Here is a 24,958-nt window from a genome sequence, read left to right on the forward strand (position 1 = left end):
AATCGCGGAAAGGTGAAAGTCCAATTGCTAGCTAAAATCACATGGCGCAGGAAATTAATTATTTCAGGCAAACGTTTCGTCTTATTTTAAATTTCAACTTTAAGTCGAGCTACAGCTAATCTCGTCAAACAGACTCTGTTTGATATACTGTAGCGAGTATACTGTAGCCTGAAAAGGACTTCTTCCTTTTTCCGCCGCTATCACAGCTATGTTTGCCATGTCGATCGACTATCATACAAATAATTTTTTCCTTTTTTGCTGTATTTTTTTTTTTTTTTTTTTTTTTTTTGCTCCGCGCACATATAAAGATTTTTTTCCTTTTTGCAACTTTTTTTCTTCTCCGCGCACTCTCAACAGCGAGCTTTTAATACAGGTGAATATATGAAATATCATATATTTGAACTGCGGAGAAAGATATGAAGATATGATTGATCAGCGCAGTTATACACACAACTTAAGCAGTTGTGAAATTAAAGCCTGAAAAAAACTCAGGCCTGAACGGGATTCGAACCCATGACCTCTGCGATACCGGTGCAGTGCTCTTCAGCAAGCTTAGTTTACATTACTAAAAATCACGAATATGACAGAATACACCAACATCTTTCTGTTTCATCATCGCTATCTGTATCCCTAGGCAGGATGGCACTAAGTGAGCATGCGCAATACTATTACGAGATGTCACAATTTTCTCCTTATCCAGGGTGACACGCCAGGAATCTTCTCGCCCGCCCACCGCGACGTTTAAAGACGTCCGGACACTCCAAAATCTTGGGGATTATCGCGACATTGCGTTTATGAAACATATTTGAATGTAATTTCCTTTAAAACCCCCCAAAGAGGCTTTTAGTACTGACTAGACCAACCGACTAAAATCCTATTAACGTCTTTTACAGATTCTAATCAGAAATGGCCCTGGAAATTTATTTAGGTAGTCTTAACTCGAATAGTCGAGGGTGAAATATTTTGCCCCATTAGTTCCCTCGAGTAGAATTGTCCGTATTTCGGTATTCCCACATTGCTACATGGCACTACCTAGAAAAAAAAAATAACAGAACGAAATGGAAATATACTGAACAATGTGACATATCGACTGAACTGACAACAGTTTAGACTTCAACGAGACCGGAAACCTCTGACAACCAGGATATCATTTAAAGACTTCAAAGGCGACTTGAACCGTAAGTCAAACTTGCGTTCTCGTGTTCAGTAATTGCGGACAAATTCGGAATGTTGATGTGTTCAAGGATCGTATGTTTGCCAGTTTCAGTTCTTCAATTATGATTTCATTGACAAAATATCTTCATATCTTTTCTGTACAAAGTATCATTTCGGTGGCCTTCAGTCCCAAGGGTATTAGACGCCCTCATCAATGACGAATTGCACTTTACTCTTTTTAAAAAGTCTCCAACTAAAATGCCATGTTTAGAACAGTGCTTGTCAGATTCAATTTCATAGCTCCTCCAGATTCTCTTCCATCCAAGGCAATTGCAAAGAACTAATATAAGTGTTTTTTTTTTTTTCAAAAAAACCAAAGCCGGTAAAGCGTCACGTCTTTCCAGTGCTGGTCAGATTCAATTTCATAGCTCCTCCAGATTCTCTTCCATCTAAGGCAATTGCAAAGATCTAATATAAGTGTTTTTTTTTTTTTTCAAAAAAACCAAAGCCGGTAAAGCGCCACGTCTTTCCAAATATGGGCAAAAATGACTCAAACGGAAAAGAGGCCGATTCAGGGGCCGATTAGATGCTTGGATGTAGTTGACAACGAATACAGGACGGTTTTAATAATAGATTTCTGGGGTCACAGACATTAAGCTAACATCACGAAACACTGACAAACGAACTTCCCTAAAATTAAATATTAAACATTGATGAAAACTATTTGTTACAGTACATGAAATAGGCTGTCATCGTATTTTTAATAAAGAAATACGCCCCCAATCACGATAAATTTTTCAAGTTTTATTTTCTGAGGCATCCTCTAACTTTTATTTGCTCAAAAACCCAATGAATTAAAAAGAAGAAAGGAAGACTTAAGTGTTTTGCTTGAATTTGCATGTGAAGATCACGTGACTAAACTCTCTGGGGTGAATGACAAACACAGCGTGACGTCAGAGTAAGAGGATTGGTTTGTGTAGTCAGACTTGAGACCCTCTGGAGGCTTCGAGACTATTTAAAACCTTCTGCTTTTCTTCTCTGGTAAGCCTTCATGCGCACGGAACAGTTTATAATAGCTTTAGAGCCAGTTATTTATCCCATTTATCATCGGGATTTGATTCCGTAAATGTCGTGTTTTTAACTAGATAAACTTCTCCCTTTCACGGAATAAACAGGACTCCAAAAATATTGTTACAAGCACAGTTTGTTTATAGACACAAGACCGGCGTGCCTAGGTTAAGTTTATATTGTTTTAATTACTGTTTGTATTTGCCAGGCGCAGTGTTTTAATCTCCTTGGCTATTCACCGAAGAGAACACAACTATTTCGAGTCAATTTTGGAGAAAGGTCAAGCAGCTATGTTCTATGAAACTGATCTCTGCTATCTACTTTGTTATCTAAAACTTTGAAGAACGAACCAGAACGGTTACATAACGTCATGGCACTCACGTGCCTCCCGACCTAAAAAGTCGCTTGCCTGCGAAAGTCAGACATGGGCAGACAGTTCAGTTCTCTCGAGTGGGTGGGAATGCAATCTCCTCTCGTGCGTGTAGGGATAAATTCAATCTGTCGAGTACAATTCAGAACTTAACAAAACTTCTTCAGGATTGTTTTACAAAAAGGAAATGTACCAAGTGTTTAAGTTTAAAACATGAACATTCCATGGGACTGACCAATCTTCTTTCCTATCTTGAAACCAGTGGTATCTCAGTCCTTCATAAATCCTTGAACGAACTAGAGAGCCTTACGTAACGTCATGGCACTCACGTGCCTCTATACTTAACCCTTTGAATACCAACTACGCAAATATGCGTAATTAATTGTCGTGTTCCAAATTTTGGCTTATGCGCATGCCCGGAATTGAAGTTTTGCTCAATTTTGTACCTAATCCTCGAAAAATCTCTCCTTTTAGTAAAAAAAAAGCTTTTTTAGCAAAACTTAGGCTTATTTAGCGTCATGGCAGCTAAAAAACCTGACTAAACGGTTAAAAACGGTATTTTTTGGCGAAAGTTTGGTATTCAAAGGGTTAAAAGTCGCTCGCCAGCAAGTCTGACATGGGCTGACAGTTCAAAGCAAATTTGATTTATATCGCTTTCTCGATTAAAATGAAATCTCCTCTCGTGCGTGTATGCATAATTTTTAATCCGCTTTCGAGTACTATTCCGAACTCAACAAAAATTATCCAGGATACCGGTCTTTTTTAAAGAAATGTAAATGTACTAAGTGATTTAAGTTAACAACTTCCATGGAACTGAACTATTTTCTTGCCTATCTTGAATCCAGTTGTATCTCCTTCACTGAACGAACAAGAAAGCCTTATGTAATTTTATGGTCCTCACGTGCCTCTATAGGTCTCTACACTTACAAGTCGTTCACCTGCAAAAATCAGACATGGGCAGACAGCTTAAGGCAATTCAGTTTGATATATATAACTTTCTCAAATAAAATGCATAATTCAATCTCCCCTCGGGCGAGTATGCTGGCATAAATTCAACCTGTCAAGCACTATTCCAAACTCAACAAAACTTCTCTAGGATTGTTTTAAAGAAATGTAAATGTACTAAGACTTTAAGTTTACAACAAGAACATTGCATGGAACCGATCTCCTATTTCCTTTACTATCTTGAAACCAGTTGTATCTCTTTGACTGAACGAACTAGAGAGCCTTATGTAACTTCATGGCACTCGTGCCTCCATACTTAAAAGTCGCTCGCCTGCAAGTCTGACATGGGCTGACCGGTTCAAAGCAAATTTGATTTAAATAGCTTTCTCGATTAAAATGAAATCTCCTCTCGTGCGTGTATGCCTAATTTTTAATCTTTCGAGTACTATTCCGAACTCAGCAAAAATTCTCCAGGATACCGTGAAGAAATGTAAATGTACCAAGTGATTTAAGTTTACAACAAGAACTTCCATGGAACTGAACTATTTTCTTTCCTATCTTGAAACCAGTTGTATCTCCCTCCTTGAACGAACAAGGAAGCCTTACGTAATTTTATGGCCCTCGCGTGCCTCTTAAGTCTCAATACTTTCAAGTCGCTCACCTGCAAAAGTCAGATATGGGCAGACAGCTAAAGGCAATTTTGATATATATATAACTTTCTCAAATAAAATGCGTGATTCAATCTCCGCTCGGGCGAGTATGACGGCATAAATTCAATCTGTCGAGTACTATTCCAAACTCAACAAAAATTCTCTAGGATTGTTTTTAAAAAATGTACATGTCTAAGTCTTTAAGTTTACAGCAAGAACATTCCATGGGACTGAGCTATCTTCTAGCTTTCCTATCTTGAGACCAGTTCTATCTCTTTCACTGAACGAACAAGAAAGCCTTATGTAACTTCATAGGCACTCACGTGCCTCTATACTTAAAAGTAGCTCAACTGCAAAAGTCAGACATAGGCTGACAGTTGAAAGCAATTTTGATGCATATAGTTTTCTCGAATAGATCACAATCTCCTCTCGTGCGTATATGCATAATTTTACTCTTTAACAAGAGTACTATTTCGAACTCAACAAAACTTATCTAGGGTTGTTTTTAAACAAATACAAATGTACCAAGTGCTTAAGTTTGAATGAAAACATTCCATGGAACTGATATACTATTTTCTTCCCTATTTTCTTCCTTAAATTCATCCCATTTCCATATTACTCGAGGTAAATTAATTCTGAAAAACCCATTTGGGAGAATTAATAAAATCTATTGTATTGTAACTTGAAACCAACTAGAACTGTTACATAACTTCATAGCAATCACGTGCCTCAACAAAAGTCAGACATCTCGGCAGCAGACAGTTCAAGGCAATTTTGATAATTTACTGGAATGGAATGCAGTGCCCTCTCGTGAGCGAATGCATAATGACTGTGAAAGACACTTTAAATAAACCACTCGTCGTATTTCCTGTGTGTTGTTGAAAACATTTCCGGGGAGCAGTGAAAGGGTTTTCCACAGCCATGAATGCAACCTTTGTTTACATTTGTCGATAAAGGCGCGATATGGATGCTACAAGATGTTTTATCTGTTTATAAAACATGTGAACGTGATATGTTACCAACTTCCACGGGTCAGTGCACATTGGTGGTCAGCAGAGCAAAACAGACACACGTCGGTTTTCTAAAGCGCTTTGTTCGTTACAGCAGGGGTGCGCGCTGAGCTCATGGCAAAACTCGAGATATTTCAGTTCACGCTGGTGTTTAGGTGGACATAGTAACAGTGATTGGTTTCTTGATTCCCATAAACACATAAATTGGTATACACTAGTATTGGTATACACTAGAGCTGCCCCCGCTTGGAAGAATTAGTTTATTTAAGTTCATTCAGTCGCCCCCAGGATCTGTTTCTAATTTTCCCCAACACATAACGTCAGGAGCGAGAATATGAGGATATGGCTACTACACTCTCTTTTTTAAAAATATTGTTGTTTTCTTTCCGGTCCGGGCTGAATATTCTTATTTTTCTAGCGGTTTTTGACTGAAAATATAACATCATAGCGCGTGACCTTTCCGTTTTAATGACTTTGATGGCACTCAAGTAATTTTCAACACACAAAATTATATTCTTTTCAAAAACCTCAGCCTCGGGTTTATTTAAAAGTCTTAAAGTTTCGCAAATTTCAGCCTCGATACTCTCATTGCATTTATTCTTATAAAAAAGGATGTAACTGCCATCGGAAAACCCTTCCCAACAGTATGCTATATATGGTATCGAGGCATACATAGAGACCAAACAAGGTGCTATATTTACGTTGCCATCAGGGCCAAAAAAGGGTTCGCTGAGAACAACTTTTATTCTACATTACCGCTTCCGTTTCTAGGCCGGAGGCAAGTGATAAACCACAACGTTGTGGTTAAACCACAAAATATACGGTGTCCTACAAAAATAATTGACTGATATTGCAAATACTTCAGTGTATATTTGCACTCACGTACAACACATATTGTAAAAGCAGCTTGAATCGCTTTTAATCCATTGTAGGTCGGTGTCACGTACATAAACATTGGAACGACTTCGTTTTTGTTCAAGTCATCCTAAAAAATGTATGCTTAAATTAAACAAATCCTACATAAACACCAAGATCACTTTAAGAGGCAACCAACTGGAAAATCAGCCTTGAAATTTCTATAAAGTTCTTGCTGTATTTGCTCATTTGGGCACTCAGACTAAAGCGAGTTGTCAAGGCAGGGATTTTTTCCTCTTTTCTCAAAAGCGAGCAAGTGACACCAAGATATAAAAGCTTTCTATTTAGCGTTTACTCAGACGCGCTACATGTCATAATCGGTTCTCGAGATTAGAAGCATTAATTAAAAGGCTTGATGAGAGGCTTCCCAAGAACAAAGAACTAGTGTGATGGGTTGGTAAACAATGCGAAACAAATGAAATCTCGCCAATTTTCTCTTAGTGATGACGAGAACGCCACAAAGCCGAGACACTCTTAAAACTTATTTCAAAAGGTAATGAAAAACAAATTGAAGCTACACTCATAAAACAAAGCAATTGGAATGACCTTCAAACCACGACCACTCAAAAGGTTATTTCATTATATCTCAACATGAGACAGGGCAATAAAGCTCGATAATGCTTCTGTCAATGGACTGTCATTGAGAGCAATCAATTGGAACAATACAAGTGGACAGGTTGATATAACTGTTTTCTTTGCCAATCTTGTCTGCTCGTTTCCCGTTGCATTGTTGGTTCGCCAAAGGCGCTAATTTCTTTTGTAACATGACCTGATGCGTTCTCATACCCAACAAGCTCTGACGCGACACAGACGTGTGTTTTACACCTGGTGAAGAATAGCTTCGACTCCGCGTTTTCTTTCGTAGCACGGTGATCTGTCGACGATGTTGAAATTTGCAGTCAAGCGAAAGCCCGTTGAATTGTTCCACGAAGCCGTGACGAGCAGGGACATCTTTCGAGCACAGCTTTTGCTCGAACAGAACGAAGAACATTTCTACGTCGATGACATTGACGAAGATGGTATTACAGCTCTACAAAGGTCCTGTTTCACCGGACCTCTCAAGCTTGTGCAACTGCTAGTAACATCTGGCGCCGATCTAAATATTCAGGATAAAGAAGGTTGGAGCGTGATGCATGCCGCAACCATAGCTCGCAATCACTCCATCATGCGCTACCTTATTACCATGGGGGCCGCAGTAGCCTTACAGAACGATCAAGGCGAACTTCCTTTAGATCTGGCGGGAGACCTGCAATCGGTGATAATACTCGCTAAAGCCATGCGGCGACGAGGAATGGCTAAAGACGTGGAAGAATACTTTAACCGAAGGCCTGAAGTAAGAGAACTTATTGTGGAAAAGCTACGAGAAAATGAGGTGATAAGCTTGGCGCAAGAGCGACAGAGAGCAGCGAGCGAAGTTTTATCTTCAAATATTTCGTGGTCTGAAACGCAAAACAGGCGCAGTTCCGTAGACGCAGTAAACTACCCCACAACCCCAACCGCAACTGTCGAAACAAGAGATGAAGATCTGGAGAGCTCAATGGACATTCCACGTCTCAATGGTGTAGCATTACCCTCTCGAAATATACACGCGAAAAGCCGGCTCGGATGGGAAGTTGGTTGTGGGGAAACAGTGTGTCCGAAATGCGGAAAGCGCCGAGAAGATGCCTTGAAAAGGCAATCGACATCATCACTGTGTTCCAACTCCTCTGACGAATCTTCATCTGACTCGGCCTACAGTTCGGCATCCACGAACTCTAGCGCTAATATGTTCAGTTTTGAGAGGGAGGGAACAATAACAACAGCCAAGAAAAACAATAATTCAAGAGCGGACAATTTATTTCCAGATCGGTTACGTGCGTCTTCTGTGGACTACACGGTGTCCGGAAATCGTCCAAACCGCGAGCATGAAACGGATGAACAATTTCAACCGCGACGATATTCGTCCCCGGCGTTGTTTGCAAGCGAGCGTGCTTACATGCCTAGAGCTCCGAGAGCCACGGTCGCGAACGCAATCAAAGAAGTTGAGGACGTAAACGAATTGAATAGGTATGGCGTTTCGCTTCTTCACGAAGCTGCGGCGAAAGGCGATACCGAAGGTGTGAAGTTACTGCTCGAACATGGCGCAGAAGTCAACAGACAGTCTTTGAACGGAAGTAGTCCGCTACACGAGGCTGTACGCGAGGGGAATGCAGTGACCGCGTCGATATTGATCGAATATGGCGCAGATTTGTTTACCGAAATGGACAACGGGATGTTGCCGATAGATTTAGCCCCAGATGTTGATATGAAACGGTTCATTGAAAATGCAATGACTTTGAAATAATTGTATGCATGCACGTGTAGTAAGGAAGTTTTTTTGGAATTTTAGTATCAATTATTCATCAGGAGGAGCAGTGATGTTTCTAAAAATACCGCAATGTATTTTTTTATCAGTATTTTGAATTATGTAACTTGCTGAACTCGATAATTTACAACGCTAAGATTAAAATTTTCAAAGCCCATTGTCAAAGACCCGGCGTATGGCAATCTGTAGACTTGTAGCATTAAAATTGCAATTATAATTTTATTTTCATGAAACTGGCGCATTATGACTCTGTAAACGCTATTTCCCAAAATGTTTACTTTTGTGGGGGAGGAAAAAGGTGAGGCAGCGACAATTAAAATGCGAAACGAAAAGTTTTTAATTTCGCACGCTAAATTTGCTTTTTGTCAAGTTGCCGGCAAAGCGTTTTCGCGGCATGCAAAACGTTGACTCGAGTTTACCTATAGATGAAACTGGACGCTCAGAAAGCGTACATTGTAGACATTAATTTTAACAGATAACATCGAAAATTCAGATCCATTTATCTTTACGCAACCTCCACTTTCCGCTGTTTTGTTCTCGGACTTAGCACGCAACAAATGGCTTTATTGCATGATTAATCTTCCAGCGGACAAATATTCCGATCGGAAAGATTATTTTTTTGCAAAGAGAGCCTATACAAACAGTCACAAGCAGTTTAATGTTGGTACATTTACGGCTTCTTTTCAGGGCTTTGTTGGGAGCTGTTGTCGATTCTTTTGTTCTTGTACATTAGCCAACTTGCGGTAAACTGATAGAATAGGCAAACAGCAGCCGCAGAGATACATCTTCCTCGATAATACCGGTGAAATAAATGATTGAAAAAACTTAAAGCTTGTACAAAAAAAGCCGCCTGAAATTGTACTTTGTTGTACTGCTTAAGGCTGTCATCTCCCATTAAAAACAAATTGAAAACCTTGGCCACAACTCAAACCCTGGAGGGAAAACCTTCATTGCCCATCGATATGGGTTTCATCTTAACAAGATTTTAACGAGCAAAGCCATTTTTCTTCAAAAGTATTTTCAAAGCTCTGACATGTTTGAACAGAGCCGTCAGAGCTATTTGAGACGATGTCATCAGAAAGATTTATTTTGTGCACTCAAATGTTCAATTATTACTGCCATGGAGAGTTTCATCTGGGTTACCGTCGCAAAGTGTGGTTTGCATTGTCATTCAATTTTAATTACCCTCTCACTTTTTGAGTCTTCTTGCCAGCAAAACAATTGTTTCTTGCGGCAATTACGCCGGTTTTTATGAAATGAAACTTTTTATAGCAAAGCGTTGACCTTTGATAGCCGCGAAGCTCGATGACAAGACATGAAAATTCCTGCTCGGCGGAAATTCGCTAATTATGGAAATATACGACGAAAATGTTACAAAGCGGAAAAATGTACGGCACGTTCGCCTCTATTCTTGTACGATTCGTTACAATCGCAAGAACTAGCGAAAAAGAACAAAAACTGTGTTTACAAGCCAAACTCTGTTCTATATCGTTGCTGAAGATTCTTCCAGTAACTAGTGCAGCAACGAAATTAGGCTACAGTACAGCTTAGAGACAAGCGAACTAGAAGCGCACTGCAACAAAGAACCTTGTCGATCCCTGTCGGTTTAAAAGGAATAGATTTTAGAATAAAACAACAACATTACGAAGTTTCGTTTGTTCTTTCGTTATTTGTTTTTTGGCGCGTTCATCTATCGGCTCGTAAGACCACTCTTCGTTCTTAAAAACAATTATTATTGATGGATTTTTTTTATTGTTGTTTTCTTCTATAGATTTTACATGGCATGGTTAAGAAATTTTCCAGAAGTTATTTTCTCAATAAAATTTGGGACAATGTCTTCTCTCTACTCACTCGATAGCCTACGTGTAGCCGTACCCACCCCCCGAGGAAAAACGGGAGGGAGGGAACGTCTACGAAGAGCTGACACGAATCGTGTTATGTGACGTCACAGTAATTTATGTAAGTTATGCAAACAAATTATATTTTCTGTCTGTATTCGTGTCCTCGCGCAGACAAAGGCCTCGTAAATATTTATTCTTTGGAGTTTATTTGCAAGTCAATGTCCCTTTTCAGTCCCCTTTTCAAGTGTATATTGTGTTTTAAAGAGATTGAAAAGGATTACGAGCGATGTTTGGTCCAAAGCAAGAAGAAGACAATCTTTGATGTAAACGTCGCGGTCGCAAATTTGAAGTTCCATGTGTACGCTACATCAGAGGACATTTGTAGGCAGTGTCATGTTCTCCTCAAGAAGAGAAATAATTTGCAGGAGAATCTGGAAGAATTACAAAAATCTATGAGAATCAACTACGCCACAAGTTTGAAGAAAGTTGGCCTTGTTTTCCAGCCGAAAAATTCGCTAGAATGCGCGAATTTAAGTTCGAAGAGGTTGACTAGCCTAAGCGACCTCTGCGGTTCATGACATTTGTGCATTTGCCGTTCTCTGTTCGGTCACTTGACCTTTTTTGTCGCTTCACTCGTGTTTATGAAGGGCACTTCATGTTGTCTAATAAGGAGGAATTTTGAGTAAAGTTGAGCCGTTAGATCGTGCTATGGCAAATTTTTAAAGGTCATAGGTCTACATAGTTTCCGCTGTTATCTGCATGTCGCTTCGTAGAGTTTGACACCTCTGTAATTTTCCATGTGTTTATGCATTGTTTAGGCTCATTTCTATTGCAAGATATGCTCTCAAGTCTCCACGATTTTGCTTTTGGGGGACAAAATATGAAATTTACCGTGAACATGTTGCTTTATACTTGCATTCTATATCGTGACGCGGGCCCGGCTGTGATTAGAGCTGTTTTTACAAGTACAGTAGGAAGATCCTTATCACGCATATCATATTTGTTGTTGGTCATTCTGGCACCACATGATTCAAATGTAGCTGTTTACGCGCGAGTCTGTGGACTGTTTTGCGTGTTGTATATGCCATTGTTCGGCTTAGTTCAGGCAAGACCATGGTTTCGATCCTCCATGCGGATCTCATCAGTTGCCGGTATTTCTAAAATGCTCAGAACGTCTGTAGTTGCCACTTACTAGCGCAACTCTAAACTCGTACAGATGTGAGAATGTGAGACATTTTGCGGCTTGGCACAAATCTATTTTAGCCAATCAGTATTCTCGAAAGTATTGCTCGCGGTCTTTATCCAATAAGGAACCATTATATATTTCCATGCAAAAGCGTGACGTCACATAACACGATTCGTGTCAGCTCTTCGTAGACGTTCCCTCCCTCCCGTTTTTCCTCGGGGGGTGGGTACGGCTACACGTAGGCTACTCACTCGAAAGTCTTAAAATTGCTCATGCAGTCCTTTCAAAAACGGCTCCGATTTCAAGAGCAGTATGACGACACCGGTGATACCAGCTTTACTCGAAGACCAACTTTTCTGCAGTGACAACCATTAAGGCATTTATTGATAAGAGAAATGGCTGGTCTGGACTACCTTGGGACACAGCATATGGTGACGTAAGTCGCTTTCTTGTCTCTGATTTAGCAGGTACCAACGCTCTTAGTCTCGGGAAAAATGTTACTTCTTTCTCTGTAAGTGGAGCCTTAAACCTGAGCCGGAATTCTTTTATGGGAGGGCCATAAAGACCTTCTTGGCGTTCCATTCCATTTTCACACAGCTCGGCGCACCCTGCGTAAGCAAACTGGCTTAGAAAGAAATACAATGCACACAAGCTTAGGTGTCCCCTTACAAACATATGCTGCAAGCCATCTGTCTTCACAAAATGAACTGCACTTAGCTCTGGAGCATCAACTGCAATCAGTCGTGTGTACACTGCATTCTCAAGAGGGTCTTCCAAATTCCAATCTACTGTCGTCATTAATACATCACCATCAATAGGCGATACTGTTGAATACGGTATAGGACCAGAAAGTCGACTCCCGAGGACAAACCAGAGCAGCGTGCGAATCTGAGACAGTGACACGGCTTAGTCACACAACTTAATGTGGCGTTAAACTTTTCAGTAGTCACGCAATCACTTCTTCGATGCAACGAAGTATCAGAACTGCTACCACAATTGCACTCAGACCACACGCGATCCACACCACTGTCCACCAGTATCCAGGTCTACTGTCCAATGAGAAGCCGAGATAGCTAAAGAAAATGTTATCTTTAGATGACAAAACATTGCCAAAGTGTATAAAATGAGGCAGCGTCCACACTACGCGTCCAGTCTACTCCCGTCAAAACGGGGCTTCAAACTGGAGGAATTTGAAAACGCCGGCTTTCAATTTTCGTCTGGACGGAAAACATTTTGAAAACGGAGCTTATCGGAAACGATGACATCACCATAATCACGTGATTTTCCTGCCCGAGTTTTGCTCAAACACAAATCCAAAACGGCCGGTGATTGTTGCGTTTTTAATTTCTCCGGCGTAGTGCGGACGGAAAACATTTGATGCGGTTTCAGAGTGAAAATGCCGTTTTCAAATTCCTCGTGCGTAGTGTGGACAGGTCCTAAATCATGGAACCGATACCTTGAATATGATAGCGAGTGAAATCCAATGGCAGCTTCCCGAGCGAACGAGATAACACAATCATGTGATACAGCGAAACCTGTACTATTAAAGCGGAACCCATTTCAAGCGGACACCGGTCTCATTAAATACCGTAGTTTCTACCAGACGAAGAGTAAGGGCCCTGTAAGGGCGGGAAATAGAGCAGCCATTGTCAAACGCGGGAAAATGAAATTAAGGACCAGCCACAGGAAACCCGTGACCAGCGCCCCGACAAGCGCGAGAAAGAAACCACCAATCAAGAAAAACGCGGGAAAAAAGTACCCAATAGAAAGCACGCGCGGTAATACGTAAGGTGAGCAAAATCTAATTGATTTTAACTTTCAACGCAGATAGAATTACACCACCGACTAAAAAAATACTTTTAACACTCAGTCAATAGAAGTCCAGCTCACCTTGTTTTACAATGCACAACAAAGTCCATTAAACCGTCATTTGTGAAGTCTCCGTGTACGATGGGAGAGAGCGGTTCACACGGTATCGAGTGCGAAGACAGTAATGAACCATCCTTTAACGAAACAAGTGAGATGTCTTTCAAGCCAGTTACCAATACAGCATCCTGGTTAATAAAAGAGAGAAATCTAATTTAATGAACCGCGTATATGAGAGATCCTAGCCCTCTAGTCCTCTTTTAAAGATGCAATTAATCCAGGAAGTCTTTCTGTAAAATCGAGAGAGCAAATAAAGGGGAAGCAACAAGGGGAAGAAAAAATCGCCGAAAAAAAGTCTCTGCTAAAGAGACACGATGTCGCCGCAGAAAATATTTATGAAGGTTTTGTGCTAAAATCATACCCTATAAAAAATATTGTATTATTTTAGTGCTAGGAATTAGAGGACTTTTAGGTAATTCCGCGCCTTCCAAATTCACCCTCCTGGCATAAATTTGATGAGGAAAAAGGAAGGAATTGCAAACACAGCAGCGACTTTTTTCTTGCTGTTTTCAGAAAAAAAAAATAGCGACAGCTGAAAAAGGCAGATAGCATAGCATAGAATAGAGGAGAAGAGAAGAGAAGAGAAGAGAAGAGAAGAGAAGAGAAGAGAAGAGAAGAGAAGAGAAGAGAAGAGAAGAGAAGAGACGAGACGAGACGAGACGAGACGAGAGGAGACGAGACGAGACGAGACGAGACGAGACGAGACGAGACGAGACGAGACGAGACGAGACGAGACGAGAAGAGAAGAGAAGAGAAGAGAAGAGAAGAGAAGAGAAGAGAAGAGAAGAGAAGAGAAGAGAAGAGAAGAGAAGAGAAGAGAAGAGAAGAGAAGAGAAGAGAAGAGAAGAGAAGAGAGACAGCTGATAGAATATTTGTTTGAAATCACCAGCATATTGAGGATCTTACTTTTATTCCCCCTACTGATGTGGAAACAGCTTGAATGTTTGGCACAAAAACTGCTCCTGGCTTTCTTTCGGACGGTTTGTAGTTTGCCCACGAAGCACCTGTGTCTACCTATGAGGGAAAAAAAAATTAAACACTGCCTTTGAGATGTTGATATTTAAGATGTTATTCTTTTTTTAAAATAATAATCGATAATTTGTATAGTACGTAAATCTGATACTGACTTTTATCTGTACAAAATAGATATATTTTTTACAACAAAGGGGAAGAGCTACTTACAATTCAATACTGGATACTTACACCACTTACCATGACACGACACAAAAATAATTACGTTACCTACAATACAAGAGCACGCTCTCTTTTCTTTTTTCACTTTATTTACATCATATTACATTACTTAACCCTGTGATGTAATACACTACAGTGTAACCCCGTTAATCCGGTCACCAACGGGCCACAAAAATCTGGCCGTTTTAACGGGGTGGCCGTGTTAATGAAGTTCTTTATATAATAAAATGACTAACTGAGATTTTGTTGGACCAAAATAAAGTGGTCGAAATAAAGAGGTGATAAGGCGGGATTACACTGTATTTACAACCATTTAATTAAAACCAGAAAAAAAAAATCACAAAAAACAACAATACACTACCACACACACACACACTCTTTTTTTTTTCTGTCGATTTAGATATAAAAAAATAAAACAGGAAAAGAGAAATAGAAACACACACACGTGCTCATGTCATGTAGCTTTCTTTTCTTTCTTTCTTTTTCTCTGTAATTTACATATATATAAAAAAGAAAACAGGAAAAGAGAAATAGAAAAACACACACGTGCTCATGTCATGTAGCTTTCTTTTCTTTCTTTCTTTTTCTCTGCAATTTACATATATATAAAAAAGAAAACAGGAAAAGAGAAATAGAAACACACACACGTGCTCATGTCATGTAGCTTTCTTTTCTTTCTTTCTTTTTCTCTGTAATTTACATATATATAAAAAAGAAAACAGGAAAAGAGAAATAGAAAAACACACACGTGCTCATGTCATGTAGCTTTCTTTTCTTTCTTTCTTTTTCTCTGCAATTTACATATATATAAAAAAGAAAACAGGAAAAGAGAAATAGAAACACACACACGTGCTCATGTCATGTAGCTTTCTTTTCTTTCTTTCTTTTTCTCTGCAATTTACATATATATAAAAAAGAAAACAGGAAAAGAGAAATAGAAAAACACACACGTGCTCATGTCATGTAGCTTTCTTTTCTTTCTTTCTTTTTCTCTGCAATTTACATATATATAAAAAAGAAAACAGGAAAAGAGAAATAGAAACACACACACGTGCTCATGTCATGTAGCTTTCTTTTCGTTCTTTCTTTTTCTCTGCAATTTACATATATAAAAAAAAGAAAACAGGAAAAGAGAAATAGAAAAACACACGTCTACATGTCATGTAGCTTTCTTTTCTTTCTTTCTTTTTTTTCTGTGTGTTCATATGCTCCAATTGCTTCCAGTTGAAATGCCTGTAGTTTGCTTCCAGTTGAAGTTTCTGTATTTTTCTTCTCGTTTTTTCTGGTTTTAATTACATCTAGTTAAATTTTAGCATTTGCATTTAACCCAGAGATCCTGCGTTCGATGCATATGCTGAAATATAAGATATCAAGTGTTCGACTTGAGTTTAAAATCAATTGTGATGACAAAAAAAAAAATGTAGGAAAAAATAAAGAACCAAACAAACACAAGCATTACCAATTTTTAGAAGCTTGCATTTAATTTTCTCCGGAAGCTCTCTTTGAAGCGTTTGGAGTGTGGAAACGAATGAAGATTAGAGACGATTGAGGAGGACTAAAAAGCTTGGCCAAGGTTTTCAAGTCTCTTTTTTAGCTAAAACGTTTGTAAAACAATAACAATGCAAGCAAGATAGAAATTCCCAACCATATATATTCGTGAGTAATAATGGGTCAAAAGGTAATGGTAATGTTTATAGAAATAGGAACACGTTCTTCAGCGAAAAATGTGTAAATTACTTAGCTGTTGTTGCACTGGAAATGGTACCGTGTAACTTAACTATTTTGAATGCAGTATCTACTTAAATAATTTGTTAGCCGATTCTTGGTAAAATACCTTGGTACATTCATTTCTGCGAGCACCGTTACTGCACTACATGTCTTCGGTCCAGCTGCGTTGTCCAGCAACTCGTTTGTTTACTCGCGGGTGTCGATCGAGAAAATGAAATAAAAATTGAAATCTAGATTTGGAAGCGCTCTTTTTGGAATAAGTCGTTTTGGACTCCACTTATTTTTAGTCTCCTATCCAATTTTTCAGTCAAACCTTGCTCTTTTTACTGATCTTTTCAGGGAGTTTGATAGCGATGTTTAATTACTTTATTCCTAGTTCACACTTCGACCCAAATAAAGAAGAGATTCTTTGCAATAGCAGCGGCACCTCGTTAGAATGTGTTTGTACCAAGAGCACGTTCACTTAATGAGATGGATAGTTCTAACTGGAAATCCCGCCCACGAAGCTGGGAGTTTGCAAACCTATTTCTTGTAACACTTAAGACGTACAGAATTTTCAACAAAAACTTTCATTAGAGACCTTGGCACCTTTCCTTGATTTTATTCTGTAAACTTATTCTTGATAATTTTTATATTGTACGTGCTGTTTTATTTGGATCATACACCCTACGCTTGATAGTGGAAATTCAGGAATGAAAAGATTTTTCACTAAGTAAATTCTGCGAGGGCACATACCTAGGGTGACATACGGCACAGCCGCATTTATGCTAGTAAAACACTGCGCATGTACTGACATCAGCGTTGATTTCCGAATTTGATGGATTAGACAGCTGATTGACAGCACGGGTGTGATCCAGATATAAGAGCGCGGGCCAAACCTACGCATCGGAGTTGCAATGACCAGAGTTGAATAAAGTTTGTCAAGAGCAGAAGTTGAAAAGAGATCATTGGAAATTAAAAGTGAGCAACTAAATAAGAGAGTGTTGGTGTGATCTGCTAGTTCCCCAAAAAGGTCGCTTTAACACGTTCATGTTTGACTTACGGTGTACTGGTATCTTTGGAAAGATAGAAGAAGTCAGGCCCTAGTCATCTTAAGGCGCTGACGTTACTGCAAGGTACAGGAGGGTTGCCCTTCGGAAAAGAGCTCCACCAACCAGTCATCTCTATCAAAGAAACAATGCTTAAAGAGAGATTCCGCGAGGGTTTGGGTTTGTCCACTAAAAACCATAAGTTACATTTGACTCACCATGTCCAGTTATATACGACTGGATTTATGAAAACATGGTTAAAGAAAAGTGCGGTTTTTTTTTTTCCCTTAGTGTGCTACACACTTAGGTTTTACGACCCCTAAAGGCCCAAAAATTACTCTAAGCGACCCCAAAAAGGGAAAGAGTACAAAAAGGAAGAAAAGAGAGCAGAGGAAAATTCCTTTTGACTTTTCGATCGTCTTCTTTACAGGAAAAAAAAACACTTAAAGCAGGGAGAAATTTCTTTAACACGGTTTTCATAAATCCAGACATATAGATTCGCAAATTCAAGATCATACCTGCCAATTAAATTCTCCGTACGGTCCAAAACTCGTCAGTAGTCCGGACGCAACTACAAAGACACTATCAAAACTTCGGATGCTCTGTCGCTTAAACGTCTTCCCTGACAGATGGCTGAAAATCCCTGTTCTGTCCGGCGGACTTGGCACAAGCAACGGAGACACTGGCATGGGTTCATCTCGGAAATCTGCCTCATCGATCGAATCAAAAAAATTTCCCAATGTCGAAGTAGCGCGGCAAATAGACCCACTGAACAAAGTCTTTGCTCCTGACGTCACAACAGCAGAACACGGACTGATTTCTGATTGGACAACACTCTCTGACGTAAAATAGGTTGTCACGTGATCTATGACGTTGTCGCCGTTTACGTCACCTACACTTGTGACATCCTTGGAGACTGGGTAGGAACAGAGGGGTTGCCCAGAGTCGAGGCTTAACACCTCAATGGACTTTTCACGTTTTATAACCACAGCGTTTGGCTTTTCTCTTTTCAAGTGTGGTCCATCGCTTGTTTTAAAATCTTTTCTTGGTGTTTTGGATGGGGGTGCGGGGTGCTTTTTAACAAAGTGAGCTGTTTGTAGCTCAGTGTCGGCGGGATGTTGCCATCTGTAGGGTAAAGACGCGATTAGTGAGTCGGAGTATTGACTCCAGTGAACTTCACCCACGTGGTACTGACTGGAATGAAGAGCCAGCTTGAAATGGTAAGCTGACACAAGATCCTGCCGGGAAATAATCAGAAAAGAATGTGAGAGGGAGGCGCGGTGGACTGGATTATTGAGACGAGAGGTCTGGGTCGAGCTCTTGGGAAAGAAACTGATCCCTCCCAGTTCCTCTCTTAACCATTTACGCTTTCAATTAACGTTAACTTTGTACTTGTTTTCCCGACAATCTCGATAGTAAATTAAGCCCAGTTAGTAAAGTTGATATCAGTACCTCTCTGGATATTCTGTCTGTTTCATAGTCCCCTGGTTCGTGTTTCCAGCGGGCCGCCCCTGTTTTGCTGTCAAAGGCGTACGTTGAAAAGTGTTCCTTTTCTTCTGTCACCTGCCGTTGACCAAAAAATAAGCGACAGACAGTTAAACTACAATCGTGGACAAAAGTCCTTGGGACACTTATTCAATTTACCGAATTATCTGTGTTTTATTACTGAAGTTTGAAAAAAGTGCTGCTTTCCTTTTAAAAACGCGTTACTGTTCCCCTCCCCACCCCATACAATGTTGAAAGTCAGAAGAAATTGCAGGTAGTAATTTTCAATTTTTGAGGGGCGGGGGGCGAGGTTAGGCAGGTGAAGTTGTATTTATTTAGAGTCTGGCTTGTGCGCAAAAGCGCGAAAAGTGCAAATTTGTCCCAAGACTTTTGTCCATGATTGTAGATTAACATGTCCCCGTTTGCAAGCTCGTTGTTCAGCTTAAGCACCGTGGTAAAGGCCAACAGTTACAAAAGAGCGGCTCTTGCACAAGAGGAATCGTCATGTATTGCATTTAGACATAGACATCATGATAGCAATTTTCCTGGACAATTCTGTCCACGGGCGAAAGGTGCAATGAGGTTTACCCTATGTGAAGCACCAACCCCTGAGACAAGGTGACTGGTCAGACCACAACATCCGGGAACTACGTACCCTACCCTTTGCGATGAGCGTGTGGGTTCTCTAACGTCCTCTGATAATCACGTATACAGAATATGTGGGAGACGGGACCTATGATTTATAGTTCTTATCCAATTAACCATTTACAGACGTAATTTACAAAGGTAGCACACTCTCCTCACTTATTTTAAGACCCTGAGTGTTGGTCCGGTATGGGGCTCGAACTCTCGACCTCCTACACAGTAAAACTACAAACTGAGCCAACAAGGCGGTGGGCTAATGTGCATTCTTTTAACATCGCCTTTTAAATCATGCCTGATATTTCTAATAAATGATGGTACCTTTTTGGTACGCTTCGGCGGCATATCAGGCGAGTTTGGTCTAGTCAAGGCTACTTCACTTGAAAGTGATCGTAATATCCTATATGAGATCAGTGACTTGAAATCGCAGGATATCAGGACGGTAGGCACGGCTTCTGATTGGCTAACTACGAAATGTATGTAGGGATCAAGAAGCAAGCAAGAAGCGTAAAGCGCATTTTTTTCTTCTAGCCAGATGATCAAGGAAGTTAAACAGGGACTGCGTACAAATTATTACCAACCGTTTTAACACTACGATGGCGTCGTGGTGGTAGTTTAGCCACCTCCTCTGCAGTAAGACCAGTGGACAAGTTGTGTCGATGGTTATGCCTACAGATAAGAGAAAGTTTGTGATCGTTATTCATTTGTTGTGGTGGGACAAGTTTGAGAAACATATTTTCCCTAAACAATTCGAATTAGGCAACGAACTGCAACACAGCACATTAGTAAACAAAACATTGCTCGCACAAGAACTCAGCAAAATGTTACTTGAAGCCTTTTAACTTTGATTTCTAATTAGTATTAACTTGTCCCAGCTAAAAGGACTGCAGGAACCTCAAGCAAAAACAACCAACCGACGCAAGTGCGGGAAAACGTGAATCGGCCGAGTCGCAAGTGGTTTAAGTTTGACTCCTGAATGGCCAAAAACCACCGTCTTTCTCAATCGATTAAAAAATTTCACGTAATTTTTAACCAATTAGACCTTAGCAAAGATTCCTCCCCATCATCATTTGTCTGTTCGCCGGGTGGATAATTGGACCAAAGACTCTCTGCCTCCAGGCTACCCTCTCCTCTGCAGCCGATGCTGCCTTTGCCCACGGGCCCCTTTCTCGAAAGCCCCCGTACTAAGGTACCGGCTCGGAAAAGCTGTTTTTTGTTTGCCGTGTTAACATTCAAGATCTTGGTATAAATAGTTTCAGTTTGAAATTCAAAAAATAAAAATATCAGGAAGCAAAACAGAATAGACTGGTCTTTGAGCTAAAACCCGTTCTACTATTCCTTAGATTTAGATCTATAAATATGGCTTGGGGTCTGTAAAGGCACCGGGACTTTCGAGAAAGGCCCCCCCCCCAGGTCCACCTAAGCTCCCTTTTCACTGTTCTCCTCCAGGTCTCCTGCGGTCGATCACGTTTAGCAAAAACTCTTACACACATACCACATTATATCTTATCCATGGGTTGGAAACCATTCAGATAGAAAAAACAGAACGTAAGAACCCTTTTCCCTTAATTCTAATCTATTAACTAAGTCATCGTAAGTCAGTAACTAGTAATAAGTTCTAAAATTAGACATCATTACTCTAAATGGTCTTGCTGTTGCTGTTCATTAGCCATTTTGCCTCCAATCAAAACCAGACCAGAGTCTGGTACAACAAGCACAGCGATCTCCCTGCAATTGTTTTAATTAAGATCAATCAGTAAACACTAAACCAGTGAAAAGAAACACTTAATGAATCAAAGACAGCTTACTAAAGAATTCAACAAGGCCGATGAAAACAACACGCTAGAACCACAAAAACTTTCTACCATGAGGCATGTGAAAACTTGAAGTATAAGGCAGAGCCAACTTAAAAAAAGAGGAGGGAGCAAAGGAGAACATTCTTTTCTCCCACCTCCCCCTTGTCAATTTGTAAATTATTGCACCCTTATACTCTCGACTGCTATACGAGAAGGATCTGAATTAATACCACTATATTCAGTGTGGACATTTAAAACAGATGAGGTGCTCAACAAGAACAACAAAATTTGATTAATTGATTTTGGTTGGCTTGATGTCTGAACAAAAGAAGGGGAAAGTATCATTCCATCATGCTTTCCAACATCAAAAGGAGAGCTGAGAGCAGAGTCCATTGTGGAAAGAAAGTCCTGTCTGATAGCCAGGGCCTAGTGGATCTTCCAGCTGGACTATTGGATTTTGTCCATCACTTACCCAATAGCAATTGTGTAGTTTTAGAAAATTTCCATATCTCCCCCATGTGATGGATTTTTTCTTAGACCCCCTCCAACCCCTGCAAATTTTCTAAGGGGGCGGGGGGAGTATGGATATTTTCTGGAACTGCACAATGAAATTTCTTAGGAAACAAATTCTTTGGATCATTTTTGCCAAAAATTTAAATTACAGAAACTCTGTGACAGATGCAATGTTCTAGGGCTAGTGAGAATGATTTCTGGGTCACTACTTCATTATTTGAGATTGACCAAAGGACCAGCCTGAAAAGTGGTTTTCTTTGCACCCTGCGGGTCAGGATCATTTTAAACTATGATGATAGGCAACTGAACTGCAGTACCCTGTGAGCAGTTGGTTTCTCGTTTGGTGCAGGAGAAACCAACTGCTCACAGGGTAGAACTGCAGTGAGGAAGATCAGAAATTTGTGACTAAAAGATGACACCACAAGGAGGTTATCTTTTGCTGTATGGTCAGTTATCTTCCACAGTTAAATGGCAGTCCTGGTTGAAGATCAAAACAAAAACAGCATGGACTATCAATAGCAACTTACTTGAAATATCCTAAATCTGAAAGTTTATGGTCTGTGAATATGTTAGCCTTCCACATAAGCTCCAGTTGATCTGTGAAACAATGCACTACCCCATCATCTGTTACAACCACTAAAATCTACAAACATAAAGAAATCACTAAAAGTCAGTCGCTATCTTGGATTCCAAGGGATGTTAGCAGAGTGAGCTAACTGCTATCTTGAGCTTTGAATCAACCATCATTTTTGAAATGAAGTGTTTAATATTGTTGGAAATATTGTTCAAACTGAAAATTTTGTAAAAAAAAAAAAATCACACTAGATGTGTAATAAAATCGTCAAATCTAAACTCAAGAATGCTTTTGTCTTTGAACAGTTATAGATGTTGTTTCTATTGTTCATCACATAATTTATATTTTCAACTGTAATATATAATAATGCTATGCTGTACTGTTTCCAATGCATAAAATGTTGTGGAATTGACAAACATGTCTTTGGTTGATGAATTGATGCATCAAAGAATAGTGCATAGTCTGTCCTGCCACAAGGTGTTTTATCTTGAGAGACACCTTGGATATTACATGGCCTTGGCTTGAGCAGCATAACACCCAGTAAACAATATTGATACCGCAAAAAAAAAAAAAAAAATGGCCAAAAAGTGTCCTACTGCCAAAAAAATTGAATTTTATTGGAGAAATTATGACCTAGTGAGAGCAAAACAACATCTAAATGTGTGTCTAATGAAACAAACAAACAAACAAACAAACAAACAAACACACACTAAAAAATAAAAGAGTACACATCACCTGATGACAAACATCAAGGGATGAAGTACTTCTACGTTCACATCCAGCTCCAAGAGCTACAGGCAAAGCTGGTTTGGATGAATTACTTTCAAGCATCACTTCTGTCTGGAAAGATCATGTTACAGATTAGCAGCAAGGAAAATTCATAACACGTAATTTACTCCATGGCAACTAGACATTTTTTAGTACCTTTAAGTGAAGATGAGGTAGAGTGGATGGCAACTCATGGTCTTCCTGCGGAGGTAGCATCAATACTTTAAGTCTTGAATCCTCAGTCGCAATGACCAACTCTATTAAAATGACAATAAAAAAGTTAATCCCACAGCTGATTGGTAGACAGAAAACAGAGCTACTGTTGAACAAAACAAATGTAACTCAATGGGTAATAGCTTACCATTAATTCCATCACTATCTAGATCTGTAATAATGGGCAGAGGCCTGTAAATAATACATACCGGTACATTTTTATCAAATAAGTAAATTTAATTTTCAGTGGCACTTTAAGTTCTTTTGTGTGCAACAGAAGTTGATGTTATACAAATATAATTCAGTTAAACTAACTTAGAATATTATTTTAAATAATGGATTCTGGAACTATGTATTTTGTGAGATAAATGTGAAAAAGATAACCTGTGTTCAAGGACTTCATGCAAAGAGGGCAAATAGATGTGCAAGAAAAACAATTACTTAATATGTTCCTGTTTATATTGTCTGCATTGTTGTAATGTGAAGTGTGATGTCTCTAAAAATTATAATTTGACTGGACTTTAAAAACTGCACTTGCACGGCAGTACTACTTACAACCTGTTTTTCCCTGTTTGGTATTTGATATCAGAAACAGTGTCTAGCTGCCAGGAAGGCTGAAACTCCCAAACATTAGGAGCTCTGAACACAAATACGGCAATGCAAACTGCTGCCACCACAATGACATCTTGTGCTCGTATTTTTGTGACATCGATAGGCAGGAATTTCAAGGGATCATTCATAACTGTCACCTGAGAATTGAATCATGATTTTAATATCAGGGCAAAATAATATATCTATGATTAGAATTGAAAACAGAAAAAACCGAATAACACTGCCTGGGAGACCATATTTGTACAAACTCCAGAAGACAAGTCAGTACTCAAAAGAGTGATGAACATTAAGTTGCCACATCAAATTTCAGGAACTTCAATATTGAAGGTCTCAAATAATTAAAATTTGGTCTCACATTCTGACATTGCAACGACTTCAACTGAGACCACTCAAGAATTTTACACCACTCAGGCAATCACAGCAAGATTATGAAAGAATTAACGACAAAGAAGTTTCGATCCTGCCAAGGACAAGAAACTTGGCCTTTAGCAGAGGTTTTCCTTTTTATTGGGAGTGGAGGTTCAGACATGGGGGGGGAAGTTTGACCATTTTGATGGGCTTTCGTAATTTTTTTTTGCCTTTTTTGACGTTCTTTTCTATCTTTTTAGTGAATCGTTTGATCAGCCTCAAGTATCCCAGAGTGAGGCACTTAAACATAACATCTCAGTTAACTAGATTTAGAGCTCCAAAGCAAAAGAAGAAAATGACCTTTTCGCTAGATGTCTTTCTTGACGATGGTTTCGTCTTTTTGCGACTCGAGTCATTGATTCCCAAAATACTTACCTCTTTTTCTTTGACATTTTATACCTTTGTTTGAAAAAATTCCCTTATTTTCGATGTTTTGTCTCAAATTAGCTAGAAATTACTATTTGTTTCCGAAATCCCCGCCATATTGAATGTTTATGACTCCCTAATATGGTTATGATTACCTTTTATGTCCGGCCAACAATAACTGACCAATGGGAATGCTCGTTAGGTGAGCGTCACATTAGTGC

General features: G+C 39.5%; 2 protein-coding genes across 3 annotated transcripts; one reads left to right on the forward strand and one right to left on the reverse strand.

Annotated features, from left to right (window-relative positions):
* Positions 1 to 294: 294 nt before the first annotated feature.
* Positions 295 to 24,900, reverse strand: LOC110062693 (uncharacterized). Of its 2 annotated transcripts, none has more exons than XM_089298638.1 (13): positions 24,747 to 24,900; positions 23,910 to 24,100; positions 23,500 to 23,543; positions 23,295 to 23,395; positions 23,106 to 23,210; positions 22,324 to 22,439; positions 21,126 to 21,215; positions 20,069 to 20,156; positions 18,813 to 18,923; positions 17,879 to 18,598; positions 14,317 to 14,424; positions 13,375 to 13,538; positions 295 to 12,557 (listed from the first exon to the last, which is right to left on the reverse strand). In XM_089298638.1, the coding sequence occupies exons 2-13, from the start codon at positions 24,089 to 24,091 to the stop codon at positions 12,431 to 12,433; spliced, it is 1,956 nt and encodes a 651-aa protein (XP_089154764.1). In that variant the 5' UTR covers positions 24,092 to 24,100; positions 24,747 to 24,900; the 3' UTR covers positions 295 to 12,430. The 2 variants fall into 2 exon arrangements, with proteins under 2 accessions (XP_089154764.1, XP_020625303.1); XM_020769644.2 differs by having other exon boundaries at positions 23,907 to 24,100.
* On the forward strand, positions 6,997 to 8,690 carry LOC110062954 (uncharacterized). The gene has a single exon (XM_020769901.2). It carries the CDS (start codon positions 6,997 to 6,999, stop codon positions 8,434 to 8,436), a length of 1,440 nt encoding a protein of 479 aa, XP_020625560.1. The 3' UTR covers positions 8,437 to 8,690.
* Positions 24,901 to 24,958: the final 58 nt, after the last annotated feature.

The sequence above is a fragment of the Orbicella faveolata genome, unplaced genomic scaffold (genome assembly GCF_042242905.1).
Source record: "Orbicella faveolata isolate gen_17 unplaced genomic scaffold, um_ofav_v1 contig_3, whole genome shotgun sequence".
NCBI lineage: Eukaryota > Metazoa > Cnidaria > Anthozoa > Scleractinia > Merulinidae > Orbicella > Orbicella faveolata.